General features: G+C 39.8%; 1 protein-coding gene across 1 annotated transcript in view; it reads right to left on the bottom strand.

The window, feature by feature from the left end:
* The window catches only part of CNTNAP2 (contactin associated protein 2), a 1,212,102-nt gene that overhangs the window by 13,963 nt on the left and 1,175,752 nt on the right, over positions 1-22,387 (bottom strand). Inside the window, exon 22 of the mRNA XM_074985481.1 lies at positions 6,546-6,776. Within this exon, the coding sequence (XP_074841582.1) occupies positions 6,546-6,776 (231 nt within the window). The remainder of the gene's footprint in view (positions 1-6,545; positions 6,777-22,387) is intronic.

Here is a 22,387-nt window from a genome sequence, read left to right on the forward strand (position 1 = left end):
TAGCAGAGGTCACACTGCTGATGAGAGCAGCTGCTTGGGAATTGTGGGACACCTTCTGGAGGCCAGAATCAGTGATAAATCATTGACCACAAGGTATCTGCACCACTTGTTCAATGGCAATACAGGGAGGGAAAAGACAAAAGTCCCTCCTGGAGTTGGAAATTTTTTGTTGACAAAAATGGCTGGTTTTGCAACATATTTGTGTTGCAGTGTATATGCTTATGCATTTTTGTCCACAAAATACACTCTTCCTTGACAAAACTTGCCAATGTAGACAAACCCTAAGAATAGGAAATAGTGCTGTCCAGGTTTGGGAAACTTATTTACATGGGCCCCCTACCCTCCACGCAACACGTCTACTCCTACCCATGGAGTGGGGCAATTCTGGTTTTCTGTTTGCCTTCAGTAGACTTTGTCTTATTAGCTAAATAGGGCCCTAGTTAAAGGTATTTGTATCTCCTTCTATGCGCGTAAACAGCTGAGTAATAAAGACTGTATGATTATTGTCCCTTTGATACCTATTTTAAAGACCATTGCTACTCTGTGCTGTCACATTAAAGGTTTTGGATACTGAGAAGGTAATGTTGGTGACAGACGAAGCCTGTGGTGATGACTCTTTAGGGGAATGGCTTTTAAACTCATTCCTTTGTAAGCTGAGAAGCCTGGAACTAGCAAGTGCTATAGTAACAATTTTGTAAATTAATGTGCCTATAATTTGTAGCTCCTGTATCTGTAAGTGTCAAAAATGGTGGGCAGAATGCTGCCTGCTGAGGTCAGTGAGGATTTTTGTGGTGGAGTCTTAATGAGAGCAGGATCGGGCCCTATGCACGTGTGTGTGAATTTTCTTTTTTTAAAAAACAGACAAACAACTACCCCCCCCCCCGACTTTTGTATGGAGGATGGGGGTGAGGCAGGGGCACAGAAGAGAGCTTCAAATATTCAGAGTCAAAATCTAAATTTAAACTTAAAAGCTACAAAGGCATCGACCTTGGTCTTCAGCTTCAAGTATTCTTGCCAGTTCACTAAATTGTATACAGCCTCTGGAGAGAGAGGCAAAGAAAAAGCAAAGTGTCTGTGCCAAGAATTTGGATATGAAAATGGCGCCCTCTCTATTATTTAATAATTTTCCTTAATAGGCTTTCTAGGTATTACCATTAATTAACAGCTAATTATATTATTATTTGTAAACTGATCTACTAAACTTTCTACTCAGTGCTCTACAAAATTGGTACAGATGCCCGAGTCTCTTATTAAGTCCCAAAACAATGTATAAGTTTGGCCGTATCAACTGGCTAGTGTGCCTATGGTAACTATATCTTTAGGAGAAGAAAAACAGAATTGTGAAGGAGAGTCAGGCAGGCAAGAGCGATGATCTGTTTTTGCCCATCAGTAGAGATCACAGTAAATTTCAGTACCATAATGAAGCATTTACAGGGCAAGCAATGATATTGACAGACACTTTCATTAATTTATCTTCTCTTTAGCAACAAAAAAAATAAAAACTGTTACATGTTAAGACCTGACACCTAATAGTATTAATTTGTAGTTGCTCATGAGCTGCTGAGCTATAAAGTTTTGCTTAGTTTGGGTTCTGAGTACCCAAGAATATTGTCTTCTTCCCTGCTAGCAAACATACCAGTAATCAGGTTTGGGCATTTCTGTGGATACTGCTTACGTGTGGAAATCTGTCTGCTGGAGATGGGGCATTTTTGTTAGAGATCCTTTGCCTCTGGAACTCACTTCTCAAGTGGCATTCCAGATGCTGGCTCTACTGGCCTTAAGGGTGTGAAGTAAGGACTTTTTCAGATTTTTGCATGAGTGAGCAATTATAGGTTGAGCTTATAGCTTAATGTCACTGAGTACTGCATTGTCCGCAACGAGTATGTTAATTTAAAAATATTATTCAGGGCCCTGAAACCATATGATAGATGCCATTAGAATATATGAGTTGTCTCATTTTAAGTACAGATGCTCTGTAAAATGGCATGGTTGGTCTTCTGTTCCCTGCATACTTTCTGGATTTACCCTTTTTGTGTCTCAGGAGGCCAAGTTTAGAAATGGAGGAGCACATCATAAACAAATATGACTGATTCTTCTGTACTAACTCTTTAGCCACTACAGATAGGGATTTGTAGGAAGGGACCATCTGTTGCTATCCCCTGAAGAAGAGGAGTAGAAAAGCTTCTTATATCTGCGTCTTGTACTGTTGGAACCACTGCTGAAAATGAGGATCAACCATTGATTGTGTTAATCGCCAAGAGGCCTGTAATTGGGTGATGCTGCATCCACAGCCCAAGACAGTTTGAAATCAGAAATATTATCTGCGGCAAATAATGTCTCGGATCCTCTGTTCACACCTTTTATGGTCTAAGTGTACAGGGACAAAGAGAATATAAAATAGGAAAAGCAGCATCTATTCAATACTTCAGCTACCTATTGAACTAGCAGTGTATCCCTGAACAGCATTTCTGAGACTGGTCCTTGTCATAAGACAATTGCTCTGTCTGCTAACACGTGGAAAGGCTAATGGTCACCCAGGAGAACCTCAGAAGCCTAATTAGCTTTTTTCACTGACAACCTCTAATGCAGCAAAAGCAGGAGATGCCTTTGTTCAAAACAGCCACAATACAGATCTATGAGGGGCTACCTCCCAAGTGAAAGCTTTAACACAGGATGAGTTAACATGTAATTTCCCACACAGTACTGTGTCAAATGCTTTACTGAAGTCTGGATAGATTAGATATATTGCATTCTCTTTGTCTAAGAAACCAACTATCTTATCAAAGACAGATATTGGTTTACTCTGGAAAGATCTGCCACTCTGGTTACTCTGTATTCAGACATATTTTAAAACAACCTTACATACCAAATAAATCAGAAATTGCCCCTTTGTAGCTCTACCACCTTTTGTGTCACTACATGTCAGGATGCAAGCTAATTATGGAAAAATACACTTGTAAAATTGTAAAAACCATTATTTTAAAACGCAGTATATACAGCAGGTAATTTCTACAATCACAATGCTTTGTCCTTTGTAATCTAAAATACCATAAAAGGCTAGACTACATTTTTGACTAATTATTCCCTGTCTATTGAAAAATCAAATCTACTTGATTATCTCATGTGAGCCGAGAATTAATTAAGGCTTGGTAAGGGGAATTGTACTACTGATTTGCTTTGGTTTCATTCATCTTTACCCCTAGTAAGTCAGACTACAGTGGAGAATGACTTGTTGAATTTTACTGATTCACCGTCCCCAGAAAGAATCACCATGGCAACACGGAAAGATGGTGCATTATAAAAATACTCAGCATGCTAAACAAGATAATGTTTTAAGATACAGTTGTTCAATAGTGTGGCAAAGTGCCAGAATGGGGGCTGAAGCAGCATTTTGACTCTGGCAATGAATCCAGAAGGAAATATCAATGCTTATTGTATTAATTCTGAAGGAATACAAATTCAGTGGCAAGTAAAAGAACAAGATTGATAGCTTAAAGAGTGAAGACCTGTGTTTGCCACAGGCAATAGCAGTGCCTGCTTCTCCACCAATGGCTACACCTTCCTTAAGTGCCGTAGGTGATCATGGCCCTCCAGCCCATCTATTCTAAGTGCTTTCTAGCATTTTTACAGTGCTTCCACGCTGTAACCAGGAAGTAATACTGTCCCATAATTTCTCTCGCTGCCTACCCCTATCCCGTTTACCATCTAAGGCTACGTCTACCCTTAGTAAAAAAAATGCAACTCAACCTGCTGCCTTGTGGGAAGGTTTTGGTTTACCAAATGCTAAGGGAGACAACCAAAGATAACCAATGGAAGGCACGGGGAAACCACCATCGTATCATTCCCATATACATTATGACCCAAAATCACTGTTTATTTTTGGAGAACGAAGAAGAGGGAGGTTGTAAAATATCCTCGTCCAGTAGGCTATGTCATGTGCTACTGGTGACACCAGGCTACGTCTACACTTAGTAAAAACTTAGAAATGACCATGCATATTCAGCACCTCATTAGCATGCCAGCGGCTGCAGCACTTTGAAAGTGCAACGGTTTGCTCCCGTGTGGCTTGTCTACACTGGAAAGGACCCCACCAACATCAAAATCCCCTTATTCCTATGAGCTCCTATGAGTTCTTTTATTTCCGGAATGCAACATAGATCAGCTCCTAACTCAGTTCACATAGGCCAGTGAACAAATAAATCTTGGTAACTTCTTTCAGGAATAACCAGTTAGGAGCTGCTCTACGTTGCATTCCAGAAATAAAAGATCACTAGCTTACTTTTTTTATGACAGTCAAATTGACATTTATCTTTGCCTCCTAGAAAATCTGTAAGCTTTCAAATGTCAGCTTGATGGTATTTGAGATGCAAATGCTAAATATCAACCATAGATGCTAAATATGGATCATCTGAAATGCAGAAGAGCATCTTGTGACAAACACAGTGAGGAATCCTGTGGCACATTAAAGACTGACAGATTTAGTTGGGCATAAGCTTTCATGGGTAAAAACCTACTTTGTTTAGTCCACCAAAGTTTATGCCCAAATAAATCTGTTTATCTTTAAGGTGTCAAAGCATTCCTCATCGCTTTGATGCATACAGACTAACAGGGCTATCCCTCTGATCTTCAGACAAAAATCTATCTCCTACACAGACTACATATCACACAATTCCATTCCCCATAGAAGGCTGATGGGTAAGATGTTTTTGCCATTTGTTTAATTCTGTTACAGAGTGGGACTCCTGCTGGTCACTCGGGACTCGATTCTGATCTCACCGTCACTGGCTTGACAGATATATAACTCCAATAGCAGCCTATCTCGTGACTTACACTGGCATAACTGAAATCAAAATTGGTTTGTAGCACTGGCCAGACATCAATATAGGTCTGGATTGCATAATTTGGAAGGGAATGGAATAAACAAATGTATTTAATATTTTATCTGAAGCTTAGGAAGCTAAAATAAAGCACTTATTCTAAACTCAGGACTTTGTATGTTCTTTCACAGGCTGTTACTAACAGCTCATCAGAGAGCAGGATGAACCTGCTAGGATCAGCAAATTATTTTAGTTTCCCAGCATTTTCAGCCTGAGATGAATGTGGTGCTGGCTAATGGGATTTCTCATTAAAGGAATGGCCCAGGGAAAGCAGACATTGTCCGGGTGGAAAACAATTCTGCAGTTTATAAACACTTTTGCTTTTAAAATTAGCTATACTTTTTGGATGGGGCTGAACAATAGAATGTATTTATCAGCACAAACCAGTGCTGAGAAGTAACAGAGAGATAGCCATGTTAGTCTATGTTCTATCAAAACAAAAAGGCAGTCCAGTAGCACTTTAAAGACTAACAAAATAAATTATTAGGTGGTGAGCTTTCATGGGACAGACCCAGTTCTTCAGACCAGAAGAAGAAGTGGGTCTGTCCCATGAAAGCTCACCACCTAATAAATTATTTTGTTAGTCTTTAAAGTGCTACTGGACTGCCTTTTTGTTTTGACAGTGCTGAGAACAACCTGTTTGTCAACCCTCACTTGTAAAATACCAAAGAGGGACCACAACAGCTAGTGTAGGGCTTATGATTTAAACATGATTTATGCAAAACAGAATAGGTGCGTCTATACTTGCATTCCTCTTTCAAGAGGTATGCAAATGAGACAAATAAAATGCAAATGAGACACATTTGCATATTTGACACCTCATTTGCATATTCTAATTTCAAAAGAGATTCTTTTGCAAGAAGAAAGCCAATGTAGACACTGCTCTTTTGAAAGTAAACCCATCTTCGAAAGAATCCTTCTTCCCTTTATTTAGTGGGAAGAAGGATTCTTTTGAAGATAGGGTTTACTTTTCAAAGAGCAGCATCTACACTGGCTTTCTTCTTTTGAAAGAAGCTCTTTTGAAATTAGAATATGCAAATGAGGTGTCAAATATGCAAATGATTGCCTAGTTTGCATTTTTATTTACCTCATTTGCATACCTCTTTCGAAAGAGGAATGCAAGTGTAGACGCACCTAACATGAATAGAAATAGTTTAAGGACTGCTATAACACCCTTAAAATATAATATCCAGAGGCCAAAGACTCACTACATACTTAGCTGGTACGTAAGAATCAGAAAGCAAAATGGACTACACACCAACATGAAACAGCCCAGTAAACCTTCATTGTCTAATGTCACTAAAATGCAAAAAGCAAAGAGCACAAGTATACATTGCAAAATCCGCATTTTCTAGCATGTATATGCCGAATGCAACGAGGGGCGGGTTATTTCTCACCTGACCTGATAAAGTAAGGATGCTAGAGAGAAAGACAGACACATGGATATGCACTCCTGCCCACCGTAGGGGACACACATTAATACTTCTCCACACCTTACTCATATTTTTTAAAAGCCAGTGATAAATCCCTTCCTTTCTTTGTTCTGATTTTGTCTCCCTTGTAGAAGTCATTGTTCTGTGTTTGTAAACTTCATCCGGTGTTGTTTTTTCCATTTTGTATTAAATCCCTAGTGCTTTCCCATGCAGTCAGCCCCCACACTCCTCTCACCTGAATCTAAATGCCAGGGGTCAGTAGCAGCAGACATTGGTGGGATGGTTAGTGGAGATGCTCCGCAATTGGATTCCACTAGCTCCCCTTGAACGTGGACGTGAGAGGAACTGTTTGTAGGTCTCAGCGCTGCCTTGAGTGGGGCAATCTGGTTGAACTGCACTCTTGACAAGCAGCCAGTGAATCCTGGTGTGTTGTATTGATAAATATCTTGGTCAATCTTCCCCGTTTCTAAGAGAGAAAGAACAGACTCGTCAATTGACCACAGTGAAAACAATGTTGTCAGGCTCAGCAAGCTTGGTTTTAAACAGCCATGCTCAGGAGAGCCTGTACAGTTCAGATCTTGCCAGGTTTCTCTACACTGTAGTACTGATTAAGGAAGGAACCTTCAGGTCTTGGTCCCTCTTGGTGACACAGTGCTCTACTGTTAAAATAACTAAGACAAGTGGGAGGGATAAACACGTGGGCTAAAAGCTCTTCTCCAAATAAAAAACTGAAACAAAGAGCAACTTTGAGGACTCTTCCAGTCAGTTTCTCTTTTCACTTGCGAAGAACTGCTGCTGGGACTGCTTCCTTTCATTTATTCTGGTCTGTCTCTCTTCATTTCACCCTTTGTCACCGGCTACTCAGACAGCATTGTCACACATTTGTGTTTACCATGAATAGTCATTGCTTTCTGTGCTTCTCTCACCATTTGCTTTTTAGAAAGATCACGCGCTCCCATGGCTTATGGTGGGAAATACCCTCTCTAGTTTCCTGTCAGTGGGCATTTTGAAAAAGCTGCATAAATACATCTGCCAAGACACAGCAAATTCTCCACACTTTTGTTAAAGACACAAAGGAAGTGGTATGTTCTCACACACTCATCGTTGCCCTAGTAGTTATAAGTAGTTTAGTAGTTTATGCCCACAAACGTCAGTTTGGAAGTCAGACAATATTGCATCTTGTTGTTGTGAATTAATAGACAAGATGCTCAGCTGAATTTATGCACAGATTGTAGAGCTCCATTAGGTCTTCTTGAGCTTTCTACTTCCAACAGATTTGGTTAAAGCCCCCCCCCACCAAAATAATACCTACGAAAAATTAGCACATGGCCTTCAGTTCTGTCAGAACATGAAGGTTAGGTACGAGTGACTCTTTGCAGTACATCAATAATATAGTAACAGCACTGGTATTACATATCAGTAGTCTGCATTAGAAAGCTGATTAACATTTCAAGGCATTATTGAAACTCCAACAAACATTACATTTTCACAGCAGTGAAGAACTCAGCTTCATCTGCTCTTTGATTGTGTAGAGTAAATAAAAATGAAACATGACAGGATGATGTCTGTGCTGCATTAAAATGCTTTAATATGGAGCCACTGAGAGAGTGGTCAGATGTGCATCTCAGCTTCAATTTCATTTTGTTGGGGTCTCATTGCCTGGATCAGCAGGGACAGGGTGGAATTTCTGGCCTAAGTGAAGTCAATGATAAAACTCATATTGACTTCAGTGGTGCAAAATTTTATTTGTAGGGAAGGAAAAAAGGAAACACCTCAGGTTGCTCAGCAGCAACCATTTCAGACAATTAAAAAACAGCGTTAATGTGCTCCAAGAAGGAGCCAATTAGAGACAGCATAAAAAGTTATACAATGCAGATAACAAAAATAAAACAATTCAGTTCTCCCAGCTGTGTGAAACATTAGCAACAAAACCTGAACAAAATGAAACATCTGCATCTCACCTTTGCTCTTCCCTTCAGTTTTGGAACTGTACAAGAAGACTCTGATGCCTGGCTGGACCCTCTCAGCACTACTGTGATACATATGAGTACTACTGTCTCTAACATTCATAATTCATTCTAAAAAAGGTGTGATTTACAATTTCTCTTAGGCTATGCCTACACTATGGTTGCTATTTCGGGATACATTTGTATCCTGAAACAGCAACTCTACAGCTAAACACCATGCTCAAAATAGCAGCACTATTTCGAGCATGGCATTCCATTTCCACTACCCCTTGCTGTGAGAGGGGTAGCGGAAACTTCAAAATAGCCACTTATTTTGAACTTTGGTGCCATTTGGACAGCCCTGAGTTCTAAATAAGTTAACTTGAAATTACTTACACAATGCTTCGCGCAAATTGCATAAATTATTTCAAGTTACGGCTCCAGTATAGCCGTAGCCTCAGTGTCAATGTTAGAAACCAGGGAGAATGTGGCATTTGAGATTCTCAGTGCAGAGGGAGTTGGGCTGGAATGACTGAAGAGACAATATGGATCAAAACTGGAGAGGTTTGTGAACCAAGAATTGAAGTTAGCACAGACCTAGTTTATACCTGTGTCGCTTTTGGTTTGGAATGATAAACAACAAGACACACCACATATTTATATAGATATAGCCCTTAAAGGGCCTACAGAATTGGGATGCAAACATAAAGGCAGACAGAATACTTGTCCTGAAGAATTTCTAGTCCAAGAAACGTGGGCAGTAAAATATTATCCTATATTTACATTAGATTCTTACATCCATTGGTACATGCACTATCCTTCCCATTTCATCTATTCCCACCCATCTGAGAGGTCCCTTCTTTATGTGCCAATTCAAATCTAGACTTTATTGGCAATAAAGCTATCATTCTTGAGTTATCACTGTACAGTGGCTGTCATCTGTGACAAAATGGATATATACTCAGAAGTAGGATAAGGACTAGACTAAGTCAATTATAATAATTGCATTGGTGACTTGGGTCCTTCCATTCAGCCCTCCCATAAGCAAAATGCAAATACTAGGCTACCACCGAACCATTTGCTACCATTGAACCCTTATGCTTTCTAAGAATTTTGTTTTAAATAAAAATATTAGGGCTGTTGACTAATTGCCATTAACTTAAGCTATTAACTAAATTTTTTGTGATAAAAATTAATTGTGATCAATTGCAGTTTTAATCACCCTCAAAGAACAGAAAACCAATTGAAATTTACTAAATATTTTTGGATCTTTTGCTACATTTTCAATCATACTGATTTCAATTGCAACAGAGAATATGAGGAATACAATGGTAATTTCCTATTATTTTTATTACAAAGATTTGTACAGTCAAAGTCATATAAGGAATAGTATTTTTCAATTCACCTCATACAAGTCCTGGAGTGCAATTTCTTAATCATGGAAGCATAACTTACAAACTACTTTTTATATAACTGCATTCATAAACAAAACCCAAAAATAATGTAAAACTTCAGAGCCTATAAGTCCACTTAGTCCTTCTTCTTGTTCAGACAGTCATTAAGGAAAACAAAGTTTGTTTACATTTATGGGCGATAAAGCTGCCTGCTTTTTATTTACTATGTCACCTGAAAGTGTGAATAGGGGTTCACATGGGAACTGTGTAGACAGCATTACAAGCTATTTACATGTCAGATATGCTAAACATTTGTATGCCCCTTCGCACTTTGACTATCCTTCCAAAGGGCATGATGCCATGCTGATGATGTTTGTTAAGAAAATAATGTAGTAATAAAATTGGTGAGTCAACTTCCTGGGGGAAGAATTGTACATCTTCTGCTGTTTTACCTGCAGTCTGCAGTATATTTGATGTTATAGCAGCTTCGGATGATGACTCACCATGTTATTTGTTTTAAGAACCCTTTCACTGCAGATTGGACAAAATTCAAAGAAGGTACCAATGTGAGATTTCTAAAGAGAGTTACAGCACTCAGCCACTAGTGACATCTGACTCAGATGATGAAAATGAACAAGTGTCAGGCTGCTCTTCTTTGGATCATTATTGAGCAGAACCTGCCATAAGCATGGATATATGCTTGTGATGAGGAAACTAAAAAATACAGTTTCTTTTGTCTTTTATAGTACAAATATAAAATAAACAAAGTGAGCACTGTGTTGTAACTGAACTTAATTCGTTTTAAAATGTAGGAAACACTCCACATATTTAAGGAAATGGCACTCTGTTAAGCTATGTCTACACAACAGCCTAAACATGAATTAAACTATGCAATTTTCCCTACACAAATTCCATAGCTTAGTTTGAGTAAATTTCAAAATAGGCTATTTCAGCATGTGACGCTGTCTAAATGGTGCCACATGTCAAAATAAAGCACTTCTTTGAGACATCCCTTATTCCTCCTGTGATGAGGTGTATAGGGATGTCGAAATAGCATGCTCTCTGTTTTGAAAAATATTTTGAAATGATGGGCGCATTGCATAGACGAGGGGCAGCTATTTCGGGATACCGCAATATCCCAGAATAGCTCCTGCTGTGTAGAGATAGCATTATTGTTTAGCTGTGCTATTAATCGCATCATTAATTGTAACTAATTTTTAAAACTGTGTCATTAATCACTGTCAATTTTTTAAATCACATGATTAATTGTAATTAATTTTTAACCACTTGACAGCCCTAAAAATACACATTTTGTAGATAGCATCTAGAAGTTATACTGAAGGCAGTGTTAGTGAATTTCAATTGATTATTTGTAAGCCCTAACACTCTTAAAAACAGAGAAGATTTATACTTTCCCTGAATATTAAGGTGTCCCTCACACTAACACAATATATCTTGAAATAGAACAGTTTACAGAATGCATGCACTTTATTATTAGAAATCTTTGTTTCTTTAGAAAAGGAATCAAGTTATAGTCCAACCTCACCGCTACTTAAAAATTGTAACCACTATGCAATGAACTGTTCAACAAATGGATCTTGTTCATATTTATATGACTCCTGCAGAACTTAATCTAGTGACACCAATAACAGAATCTCAGTTAAAATCTTAAATGAAATGATGCTGATAAAAGAGTCTAATAAGATGGTGAAGTGAATATATTTGTGCTGCCTTAGCAGATTCACTATCTTTTTTCTCCCAATCAGTGAATTGCTACTGACAAATATTAGCTCCAGTGGGCACTTAAAAATAATAAAGCACAGTGGTAATGACATGCATATGTGTTTAAAAAAAATCCAAAAAACCCAGGTCTTTGCAAGATGTCTCATTAATCTGTAATTGTTTCACATCACATTAACATTATAAGAAGAGGGATTAAATGAGTCTTTTTGTTTTATATCTATGCCCAATTTATTTCCTTATGAGCCAAGGTGCTCTTTGTACTGATGTTCTCTGATGTTAGGGTACTGTACTTTATCTGCCATCTCTATTAAAGTTTGTTATAAATAAATTCCTTCCAGAATGTAACCTTTATCAGATGAGTTGCCATGAATAGATCCATTTGTCCCCCAGAAAATATGAGAAATACCAGGACACAGATTTGCATAATTTTTTTTTAAAGAAAAGAATTGCATCGCGTAACTGTATTCCCCTTTTTAAAATAATCCAGCTGTTAGACTGGTACAAAGTCACACAAATTAATGTCACTAATTTTATCGCTTTTGAGACTGGTTCTGCAACCCTTACAGGGGGAAGCCCCTTACTACACAACAAATCTTTTTTATTTCAACGGGATTGCTCATGGGAAAAAGTGTGGGTTAAGTTTTACTGTCAGAATGTTCACGTGTGCCCAGTCCTGAAGTCCATACCCCTGAAACCAATTGGAGTTTGGGCCTATCTTATGTAGTAAGGGTGGAATTTTCGTAAACCCCTATGAGATTTAGGAACAAAAGTCAATGTGAATTCTATGGGACTTTTATGTGTCACTTAGGCTACATCTACACTAGCCCCAAACTTTGAAATGGCCATTTTGATGTTTACTAATGAAGCGCTGAAATGCATATTCAGCGCTTCATTAGCATGTGGGCGGCTGCGGCACTTCGAAATTGACGCGCCTCATCGCCGCACGGCTCGTCCCAACGGGGCTCCTTTTCGAAAGGACCCCGCCTACTTCAAAGTCCCCTTATTCCCACCAGCTCATGGGAATAAGGGGACTTCGAAATTGACGCGCCTCATCGTCGCACGGCTCGGCCCGACGGGGCTCCTTTTCGAAAGGACCCCGCCTACTTCGAAGTCCCCTTATTCCCATGAGCTGGTGGGAATAAGGGGACTTTGAAGTAGGCGGGGTCCTTTCGAAAAGGAGCCCCGTTGGGACGAGCCGTGCGGCGATGAGGCGCGTCAATTTCGAAGTGCCGCGGCCGCCCGCATGCTAATGAAGCGCTGAATATGCATTTCAGCGCTTCATTAGTAAACTTCGAAATGGCCATTTGCGTGGCCATTTCGAAGTTTGGGGCTAGTGTAGACGCAGCCTTAGGCTACATCTACACAGCAACATCATTCCAAAAAAACAGTTGCTATTTTGAAATAACTTTGATAGTATCTATACTATGTACACTCTATTTTGAAATAAATTCGAAACAGCAGATGCATTATTTCAAATTTCATAAACCTCACTGAAGGAGAAATAACTCCTGTTTAGAACTAGGTAGTTTGAAATAGGTGCTGTTAAGATAGGCTGCAGCTACACTAGCCCCCTCCTTTTGGAAGAGGCATGGTAATGAGGGATTTTGGCAGATGGTAATGGGGTGCTTCCAAGAATATACCAAACCTCATTAGTATAATGGTGGCCACACGCAATTCAAAAGTGCTGCTTTCCAAATGCGCACCGCCCGTCCAGACAGAGGCCTTTCAAAAGGACACCCTGATTTTAAAGCCCCTTCTTCCCAAAAACCAAACAGCACTTTCAAATCATGGATGGCCACAATTATGCTAATGAGGTACTGCATATTCCTGGAAGCCCCCCATTAGCATCTCCTGAAATCCCTCTATTACCATGCCCCTTCTGAAAGGAGGGGGCTAGTGTAGACGTGGCCAACCTGCAACAGCGCTATTTCAAAGTAAACGATAATGTCGTCCAATGGCACTATTTTCAAATAGGCACTGCGTGTCCAGGCATGCTATTTCAAAATAGCTGGGTGCTATTTTGAAATGCATTCTTGCATGAAGCAGTGTTATTTCAAAACAAGCTATTTAGAAATAGCTATTCCAGAATGGATTATTTTGAAATAATGCTGCTGTGTAGACCTAACCTTAGAGTGCTGCTGAAAAATCACATCCTAAAAGCATTTTTGCCCTACTAAGCTACAGCTGTTTGTTTATTTTTCTGTCTTGTTTCCCTTCACGTCCTTGAAGCAAGATGCCAGCATGAACTTTTACATGTAGAAATCTGTATGTTTGGGATTAAGACTAGAATTATATAGCAGATGGCCCACACTGTAGAACTATGGATGGACATATTACAGTGCACAAACCTATCACATTGTATTTGGAAGAAATCTGCATGACTAGGTGCTTATACTAGGGAATCAAAATGAAATACAATTTAAAATCCCATAAATTCAGAGCCTTGTGGACTGCATTACATTTGCCAATTTTTGCAAAGACCATTTCTCCTGTAATGAGAATGACCAAATATAGTAAGGTTTTTTTAACATAAAAATCAGGAAAACATTGGAATTTAACCTTGGTAATTGCTTTGTGTTTCACAGTAATACGTACGTGCAGCTGTCATAGAAACATGACAAAAGTGAAAACAGTACTTCAGTATTTCTACACAAACCTAGAGTTCTGCTGACAATTCAGAGGCTCTTCCCTTCTAGGTGAATGAAGGATGAGTGTGCTTCATTCACTGTAGGCATTACAATGACAGAAAACACAATTAGACCACGTATTCTTGGAATTCGCTTTCTACTCATTATTGAAGAGCCGTTCCAATGAGAGATGAGGAAGGCTTTAAACAATCAGATTAGGTAAAACAAAAAACTATGAGTCCATCTCATTTTTGCCATATTATCAGATCACCTGCTGCAATTCAAATTTCACAATTCTCTTTGAACGATCAGCATTTAAGATAGAAAAGCCGCTGTGAGTCAGTCATTTGGAAAGATTTCAGAATGATTTAATTAGAAATAAGATAATAGGATATATTTTCTGTTTGTGAGGTTAACTCCTACACATTAAATTCCAGTGAGCAACACACAGACTTTTCTAAAAGGAAGTTAGGCCATAAACTTCCGAGAGCAAAGGTTTGCCTAAATCATGCCTTAGTTCACAAGAAGTGGTGTGGACCTTGCTGGAGTGCTGTTCCCCATGGTGCATTAAGGGCGCCCCTTTACAAAGGGTGCACATGACGCCTACTAGAGAACTTTTAAGGTGTGCCATCAGGGTCCCCACTAGTCACTTGTTGTGCCACATGCTGATGTGCATTAGAATTCACACCCCAGTTGGGGCAGACTAAATAAAGAAGTGAATCTCAACCCATGGGCTGCCTGCAGCCCATACAGCACACAGCTGTGGTCCTTGCGATATCCTCAGGGCCATACGTGTAGAATACATATTGTGTGGATGTGGCCCACATAACACACAGAGAGCTGTGGATGTGCTCCACAATGGTAAACAGATGGAGAACTGCAAAGGAAACAACTCATTATACTAACTGTCTACCTTAAGACTAAAAACACACACACTATGGGATTGACAAATTGTGTCTGGGGATCACAAAGGTACAAACCAACAGCACCATCATAACAACAGCGGGAATCAGGCCATTTAGATTGTAAACTCTCTGGGACAGGGACTATTTATTTTGTGCTGTGTTTGTATAGCGCCTAGGACAATGGGATCCTAGTCCATGACTGATGCTCCAAGGTTTACCGCAATATAAATAAAATAATAGTAATCACTGTAGGAGTCAGCGTACTGTCAGTGCACATTTGGCAGAACACCAGGTGAAAGCCGATGCACTAACAATAGCCATATGTTATCTGCAGTAACTAAGTAAATTATCACACTTTTAATTCCCTTAATTTTTACATTTATTTGCAATGTTTAAACCTCATAGGTGTTTGTAATGTCAGTGGAAGACACCACCAAAAACAAATACTCATTTGATTTCTGCAGCCTGTGCCTGTCTCTGTGAAGCTAAGTCATAGCTTTTAATAGTAACACTTCCTCCATGTATGGAACTCTCCATTCTGGATCCCTCAGTGCTACAGATTTAGCCTGTTCTACAGATGATGAAACTAAGGCACAGAGATTAAGGCCAATATTTGCATAAATGTCCCCTCATTTGGGTATTTCAGTTTTTGAGTGCCCAACTTGAGCCTCTATAAACATTGTATTAAAAGATACTTAGCATCCACAGCTCCCATGGGAAAAATGTATCACAGGTGCTTGAACACCTTTGAAACAGCTGATAACCAAAATCATTTGCCCCTCTTCAAGGTTTTGCCCCTTCTGACTTGCCCAACAGCATAGAGGGCTGTAGCACAGTCAGGAATAGAAGCCAGATCTAAGACTTAGGCCATACTCACAAGACCATCCTTTAGGCTTATAAGCCACTATGGCTATTTTCTATACACAAAAAAGCACAGAGTTACTATACCATGAAATACAATGTATGGTCATCTCTTCTGCCCGGCAAACCAAGCTGCACTCCTGAATACAACTGCACATAAGGTCAAGTTGGTATCCACCTGTTATGTCCCAGGAATAATGAAACACAACAGAACTCTTGAAGTACGTAGGACATGGATTAACAAGTAAGTGCACAAAAGAATGCAAACCACTCTCCTATCTTAGGTTTTTGTATTGGTGCCGAATGTTATATTATCTGAGCAGTTCCACAGTCAAATATATAGGCATAGCAAAGTCATTAACGGACTTGATGGTGTCTTTTGCACTTCATTCTTTGGGATTGAGAATCTCTACTTTGGGTAGTTTTTTAGGAGTAAGAGAGGAGAGGGAGAAATGGCTGCTGCAAATAATCATTGGCTGTGGCTAAACTGCCCCTCCCTTTCAGAAGGTGGCATGAAAATCTGGCCAATTGGAAATGCAAATGAGGCACAGATTTAAATATCTCATGCCTCATTTGCATACTCATGCAGAATCTCGATTCCAGAAGAGCAGATTTCAAAAGCCAAAACAGCTGTGTGGACAGGGTTCCTTGGAAAGGAAACCCCACTTTTGAAAGCACCATTCTTCCTAATTTTTTTCAGGAAGAAGAATGCTGAAGAATGTGGAGTTTTCTTTCAAATGAACCCAATCTCGACTGCTGTTTTGGCTTTTGAAATGAGCTCTTCCGGAATCAAGATCCCATGTGAGTTTGCAAACGAGACATGAGATATTTAAATGGTGCCTTATTTGAATTCCTGACCAGACACATTTGCATGCCCCTTCTGAAAAGGAGGGGCAGTGCAGCCACAGCCATTCTGCTAATGGTGAAAACATTTTTACCACGGAAGCAGGTCTTGCATTATGACTAGAAGTTTATTGAAATGTCTTTTAACATATTCATTTAACTTCTTGACTGCTGTCTCCTATAAAAAGGAAAGAAGATGGCATTCAGGCTCTGTTTTAACTGTGCTAAAGAATAATCCAGCTGCTGGATTAGAGTATGGTGGTATATATTTAAACATACAAAAAACAATCCCAGATATAGAAAAGTGATAGTTTATTCTGGAAATATGACAGCCATACAAATAGTGAGGAAAGCTTGAGTTGCCACAGAATGATCTTTCTAGCTCTGAAGTGCTGAATTACTATGCTATTTTATTAAAAATTCATAATCCACTCATTGGATAGATAAAAAGTAATCCATTATAAATCCTATTTATGACACTTGTGGTAGCTGTATTAAACTGAACCTAACCTATCTCTATATACATTATAACAGACTGTATAGGTCAATTCATTGATTGGATTAAATAAATGTCTAACTGCTTTCAGGTCAATCTTAACAATAAATTTTCTCCATGAAAGAGTACCAAGCATTCTCTTAGCTCCTCAACTCAGAAAGATATCCTATTACATTACTCATTTCTCACAGATCAACCCTGTAAGCACTCTGTAAGCATTACTGCACTACGTACTTTACTGTACCATATACAACATTACAACAAAAAGCAGTTTGAACTCCATTGCAAGGAAGCTATTGATTTTCAAAAGTCTCAGTCTGCCAAATGTCCTAGAGCGCTTGCTTGTTTCCAGGATTTGACATTTACTCTAGATGGCATGGCTCAGGATGGTCTAGACTGCTGCCACTGGTGCTTCAGTACCCTGAAGAAGGGCATGGTATAAAAGAAAGAGAGATTAGATAGGTAAGATGTGATCACATACAGTGGGCAGTTAGAGGAAGATCTGATCTAGTACGGAATACCCTTTCCCTAGAGCATCAAGTAGCATACAGCCAGAACTAAAGCACTGGAGGAAGGCAAGAATCCATAATCACAGAAATGCAGGCCAGGAAGGGACTTCAATAAGTAATTTAGGCTATCCCACCATCATGATAAAGGAGCAAATATACATATACCTAACCTGTTTTTTTAAAAAAGTCAGCGACTGGGATTCTACAACCTGTCTTGGTAACCCTGTTCCAGTTTTCAACTATCCTTAGAGTTGGAAAGTTTTTATAGTTAGAAAGTTCTAATCTGCAACCTACATCTCCCTTGCTGCAGGATAAGATGACAACTTCTTTTCCTACCTTGAGCAGACATGGAAAACAACTCATCGTTGCTCTGTTTATAATATCCTTTAGGTCCCTCCTCACTCCCTCAAGTCTAAATGTGCCTAAGTTTTTTTAAACTTTCCTAAAAGGGCAGATTTTCTGATCACCTTCTGATTTCTTTGCTCTCCTTTGGACTCTTTCCAGTTTCTCCAGATCCTTTTCCAAGTGTGGAACCCAGAACTGAATACAGTAGCCCAGCTGAAGCCTCAAAATACAGAGTAGAATGGAACCACTACCTCCTGTGTCTTACACATGACAGTCCTGGTAATATACCCTAGCATGTTAGCCTTTTTGCCTCTGCATGACATTGTTGGTTTGTATTCAATTCATGCTAACTGTAACCCCCAGATCCTTTTCAGCAATACCACTGCCTTGCCCCGTTGTTTCCAATTCGTAATTGTACATTTGATTTTAACTTCGTAAGTGCAGCACCATGCTCTTATCTTTATTTAATTCCATCTTGTTGATTTCAGACATACTCTATGGCTATATAATTCACCTGGCCAATTGCATTCTCTCCAGAAAAAGAAAGTACTTCTTCCTGTAGAAAAATCCTCCTCTGAGGTGATTTATGTGTCCCTGTCCATGAGCTGTGGTGTCTGTGTGGTTGCCCTGCATCCTGACCAAACAGCCTTTAAGCTAAGCATTTAAATTCTATAATCTGCTTTGTCAGCAGTGGGACATATTTCCCTCACAAACCACATCAAAACTAGATAAATTATAAAATGCATTTACTGTTAAAATGGTGTTTAGATACACAAAATGGCCGCTGGAAAATGACAGTTGGAGAATGACAGTTACAATTAATATTCGGCGGGCTATGAATATGTATGAAGTTATGGTTTGAAATGTTTCAAACTGATTGGTCAATTTAGAATCCTTATACATATGTAGTAGTCAAATGCCCCTTTGATACATTGTGGCACTGAGGAGGACCTAGCAGGCAGAAGTTGTCAAACAGGTCCACCCAGGCAGCATATATTCAGGAGACCAGCCCTGCTTGGGGCATTCCGGACCTGACCTCGGAGGAAAGCGGACAAAGAAGAAAGAAGACTACAGAGAAGGACTGAGCTAAGAGCTGGACTGAGCCTGTAGCCGAACATCGCTGGCGGAAGAGCCGAAGCTGACCTGCGTGTCAGTCATCGCTCGCTAGCTGCCGTGGGCCGACGAAGAACAGAAGAGTCCCAGTCTACAAAGAGCAAAAAATCACTAGTAAGGCTCCGGTTCTTTTATCCGGAGGGTTTGCCCGGCAGATCGCGCCGCCTAAACAATGGTGCCCTGCACGTGGAAACCGCAGCAGCGACCCTGCCCTTCCAGTCACCGACCTTAGCTCGGGCCGGTGTCTGAAATATCATGGTCGTTCCTAAAAAACACAGGAGGTTTTTGTTAACCAAGCCGGTTTTTCCTCCTGGCTTTCTTTTTTCTTCCTTTACTGTGACCTGACGTAGCTGCCGTACAAGCGCGCCGTGAGGGTCATAACTTCCTAGCTCGAAGAGAACTACAGGCCCAGCGCCTGGATTACAGAGCAGGAATAAGGAGGTATTTGTGGTCTGGGTTTAAAGCCAATATAAGTAATTTGGTGAGCAGTTAATGTAAGGATAGCTTTATATAGTTTTGTAACAGAGAGTGGATTGGGACTTCCCCAAGTCCATGATCTGCGTCTTATATTTTGTACCCCTTGTCTCTTTGTAAAGGCACAGGAGGCCAATGCTATTGGTCTAGCCTAAAACTATTACATGCAAACAGAAGAGTAGTTAGGTAATCTGCTTTATAATTAAAATCCAGAGCTATAAGCTCCCCCCCTATTTAGGAGGGTAGAGCGGTCAGGGATAACCCTATAACGGGGAAACCCTGGTATTCTTTGTAACCCTTTAAGGGTAACGAGGGTCTGCAATAAAGGGCTACCATAACAAGGTGGTCGAAATAGGCAGCACCATTTTAAGGGGATAACCTCTCAGAAGGAAACCCCGCATATACTGGGCTCTCCCCTGCTTGGCCAGCAGGGCAACCCACTTAACTAGAGAATTGACCTAGCTTAGCGCAGGCAAACTCCTATTCTTAGTAAGATCTGCTCCCCGCGGTAGTCGGCCAAGGGTCGAGCGACCTGGTGAACCTCAGGAAGATCCAGGAATAAATAAAAACAATATACAGCTCTGAAGTTATCCTTTCCATTTTTCAGCACGCATCGAAGACTGCACGGTCCGTCCCGGAAGCACAGTAAGTAGCTAAGGGGTTAGATAGCAGTGCTGTTATAGCAGTTACCTGTTGTTTAAGGCTATAAGCCAATTAGTATTCAAATCCTGTGCTTATTTCAGAAAAACAAGGGTCCATATATTCTGTGTCACCTAGCTTACCATAATCCACACTTTTGCTTTGTTAAATAAACCCTTTCTCCCTGTTTGAACCTAACACCTTGTCCGTATTTCTTCCTTGGGTAAACACACTGTAGCAGCGCAGTTCACACACCCTGAAACCCCATTGTGATTAGACCCACCGTAGATGGCGAGCAGGGTCGTGGGGTAAAATCCTGGGAGCATTGGTAAGGACTCAGTTTTAGTCCAGTCCATTGCTCTGGTGTGACTGACTTAGCCTAATCAATATTCAAATTTATTCTTACGTCACTCACATCCTCCATACTTCCTGGCACCAGTATGTAGAGCACAAGCTCTGAATTCCTTTTTTTTTTTTTTAAATATCAAGCATCACTAAAAATGTCACACAGCAGTGAGTCTTGAACTCTGTTAGGCTGGATTACAACGTGGCCACTAATACCACCCAAATTAGCAAAATGTCTGTGAAGGCAATGAAGGTATTTACTTTTTAGAGATTTATAATCGCAGCAGTTACGTCTCTAGTTAGGTATGTTTGGGAGATATCTCTTCTCAGAAGGTAACACTATCTCTACCACAGATCGCATGATTTTGTTTCTGAATAAAAATTCAGTTAGTGGTACCAATGTAGTTTGAAACGATGAGAAGCTTTTTTGTCATTCCTGTAAATACAAGCCACCCTGTATTTGTCATAGTAATACCAAGGCCTATGGAATCCTGACATTTAATCCGGCAAACAAGAATTCTGACTGATTCTGTGACATTTTATATAGCTTTGAACAGAAAGAATTAACCCTTTGAAGGCCAGCATAATGCTCATAATGAACATAATTTACAGCACAGCTGCAAAACTCAGTGGAATCTGAGGATCTCAAATATATAGTATAATCTTGAATCTTCAGAATGCCTTACAGACATGTAAACTATCAGAAAAACGCAGTTTCAGTAAAATGCATAGGAGCCAGTATTGTTAGAAGTGACTGATTCACAGGCGCACTTACGACAGATGCACTCTATTACTGCAGAGAACACAGAAGGAATGGATCACAGATTGTTTGCATTTGCTATGATGGGACTATACAAGAATGTAAGTTGATACTAGGTTGCATTATAATAGCTTACTGCAAGCCATTAGACAAATGACAAAGCCATTTCACTAGAGATATCTGTTGTGGAGGTGTACTATATCTGTAAATTTGTAGTAAACAGAGGTTGAACCTCTCTAATCCAGAACTCCCTCATCGGGCAACATCTGTAATTCAGTATGATTTTAGTTTGCCGTATGACCACTTGTTGTGGGTGTGGCCAAGTTTCCCGTAGTCCCATAAAGTTTGTTTCCATCACCAGTCTGGCTCTCAGTGTTCTGTGCTGTTATTTAGCTGTAATTTACCCCTAAATATCTACTAAGAGCCCAGAAAGCAGTGAAAGTATTGGTAATGCTGCTAGACAACATTGACCTCCCGTGGTCCAGCAAATTCTCTCATCCAACATCAGTCAGGTCCCGAGGGTGCCGGATTAGAGAGATTCAACCTGTAGATAAAGTACCAATACATGACATTCATAAATATATAGCACAGATCTTGGGTTCTGTAAGACCAATACAACTTGCTATGCCTGGCAAATGGCTTTCTCAGGATGCTCTTTACATCAGCTCTCAACAACATTAACTTGGTAGATACGTGTGGGCTGAAAAAACAAAGGAGTAGCAGCTGCCTTTCAAATCTTCACAAATTAAGTACGGCATGCGACTAACTAGAGCTACTGCAACACTCACAGTACCATAAGAAGAGACTGTGTAAATCTTACTAACTTATATTGGATATATTTCATATATAAACCCAGACAACAGAGCAGGGCACTCTTCATTAGTTCACCTCAATCTATTACTGTACATGAACTTTTTTTTTTATATATATATATTTAAGGACAAGTTTTCAAATAACCCAGGAGTATGGGACCCTTACTAGGGCCCAAGCTATTCAGCGGGTTGCATGTGCAGTCTGGAAATTTGAGATTTTAACAAATCACATAAATATCAAAATTATCAGGTCCTCAAAATTGAT

The sequence above is a fragment of the Carettochelys insculpta genome, chromosome 2, assembly GCF_033958435.1.
Source record: "Carettochelys insculpta isolate YL-2023 chromosome 2, ASM3395843v1, whole genome shotgun sequence".
Taxonomy (NCBI): Eukaryota; Metazoa; Chordata; order Testudines; family Carettochelyidae; genus Carettochelys; species Carettochelys insculpta.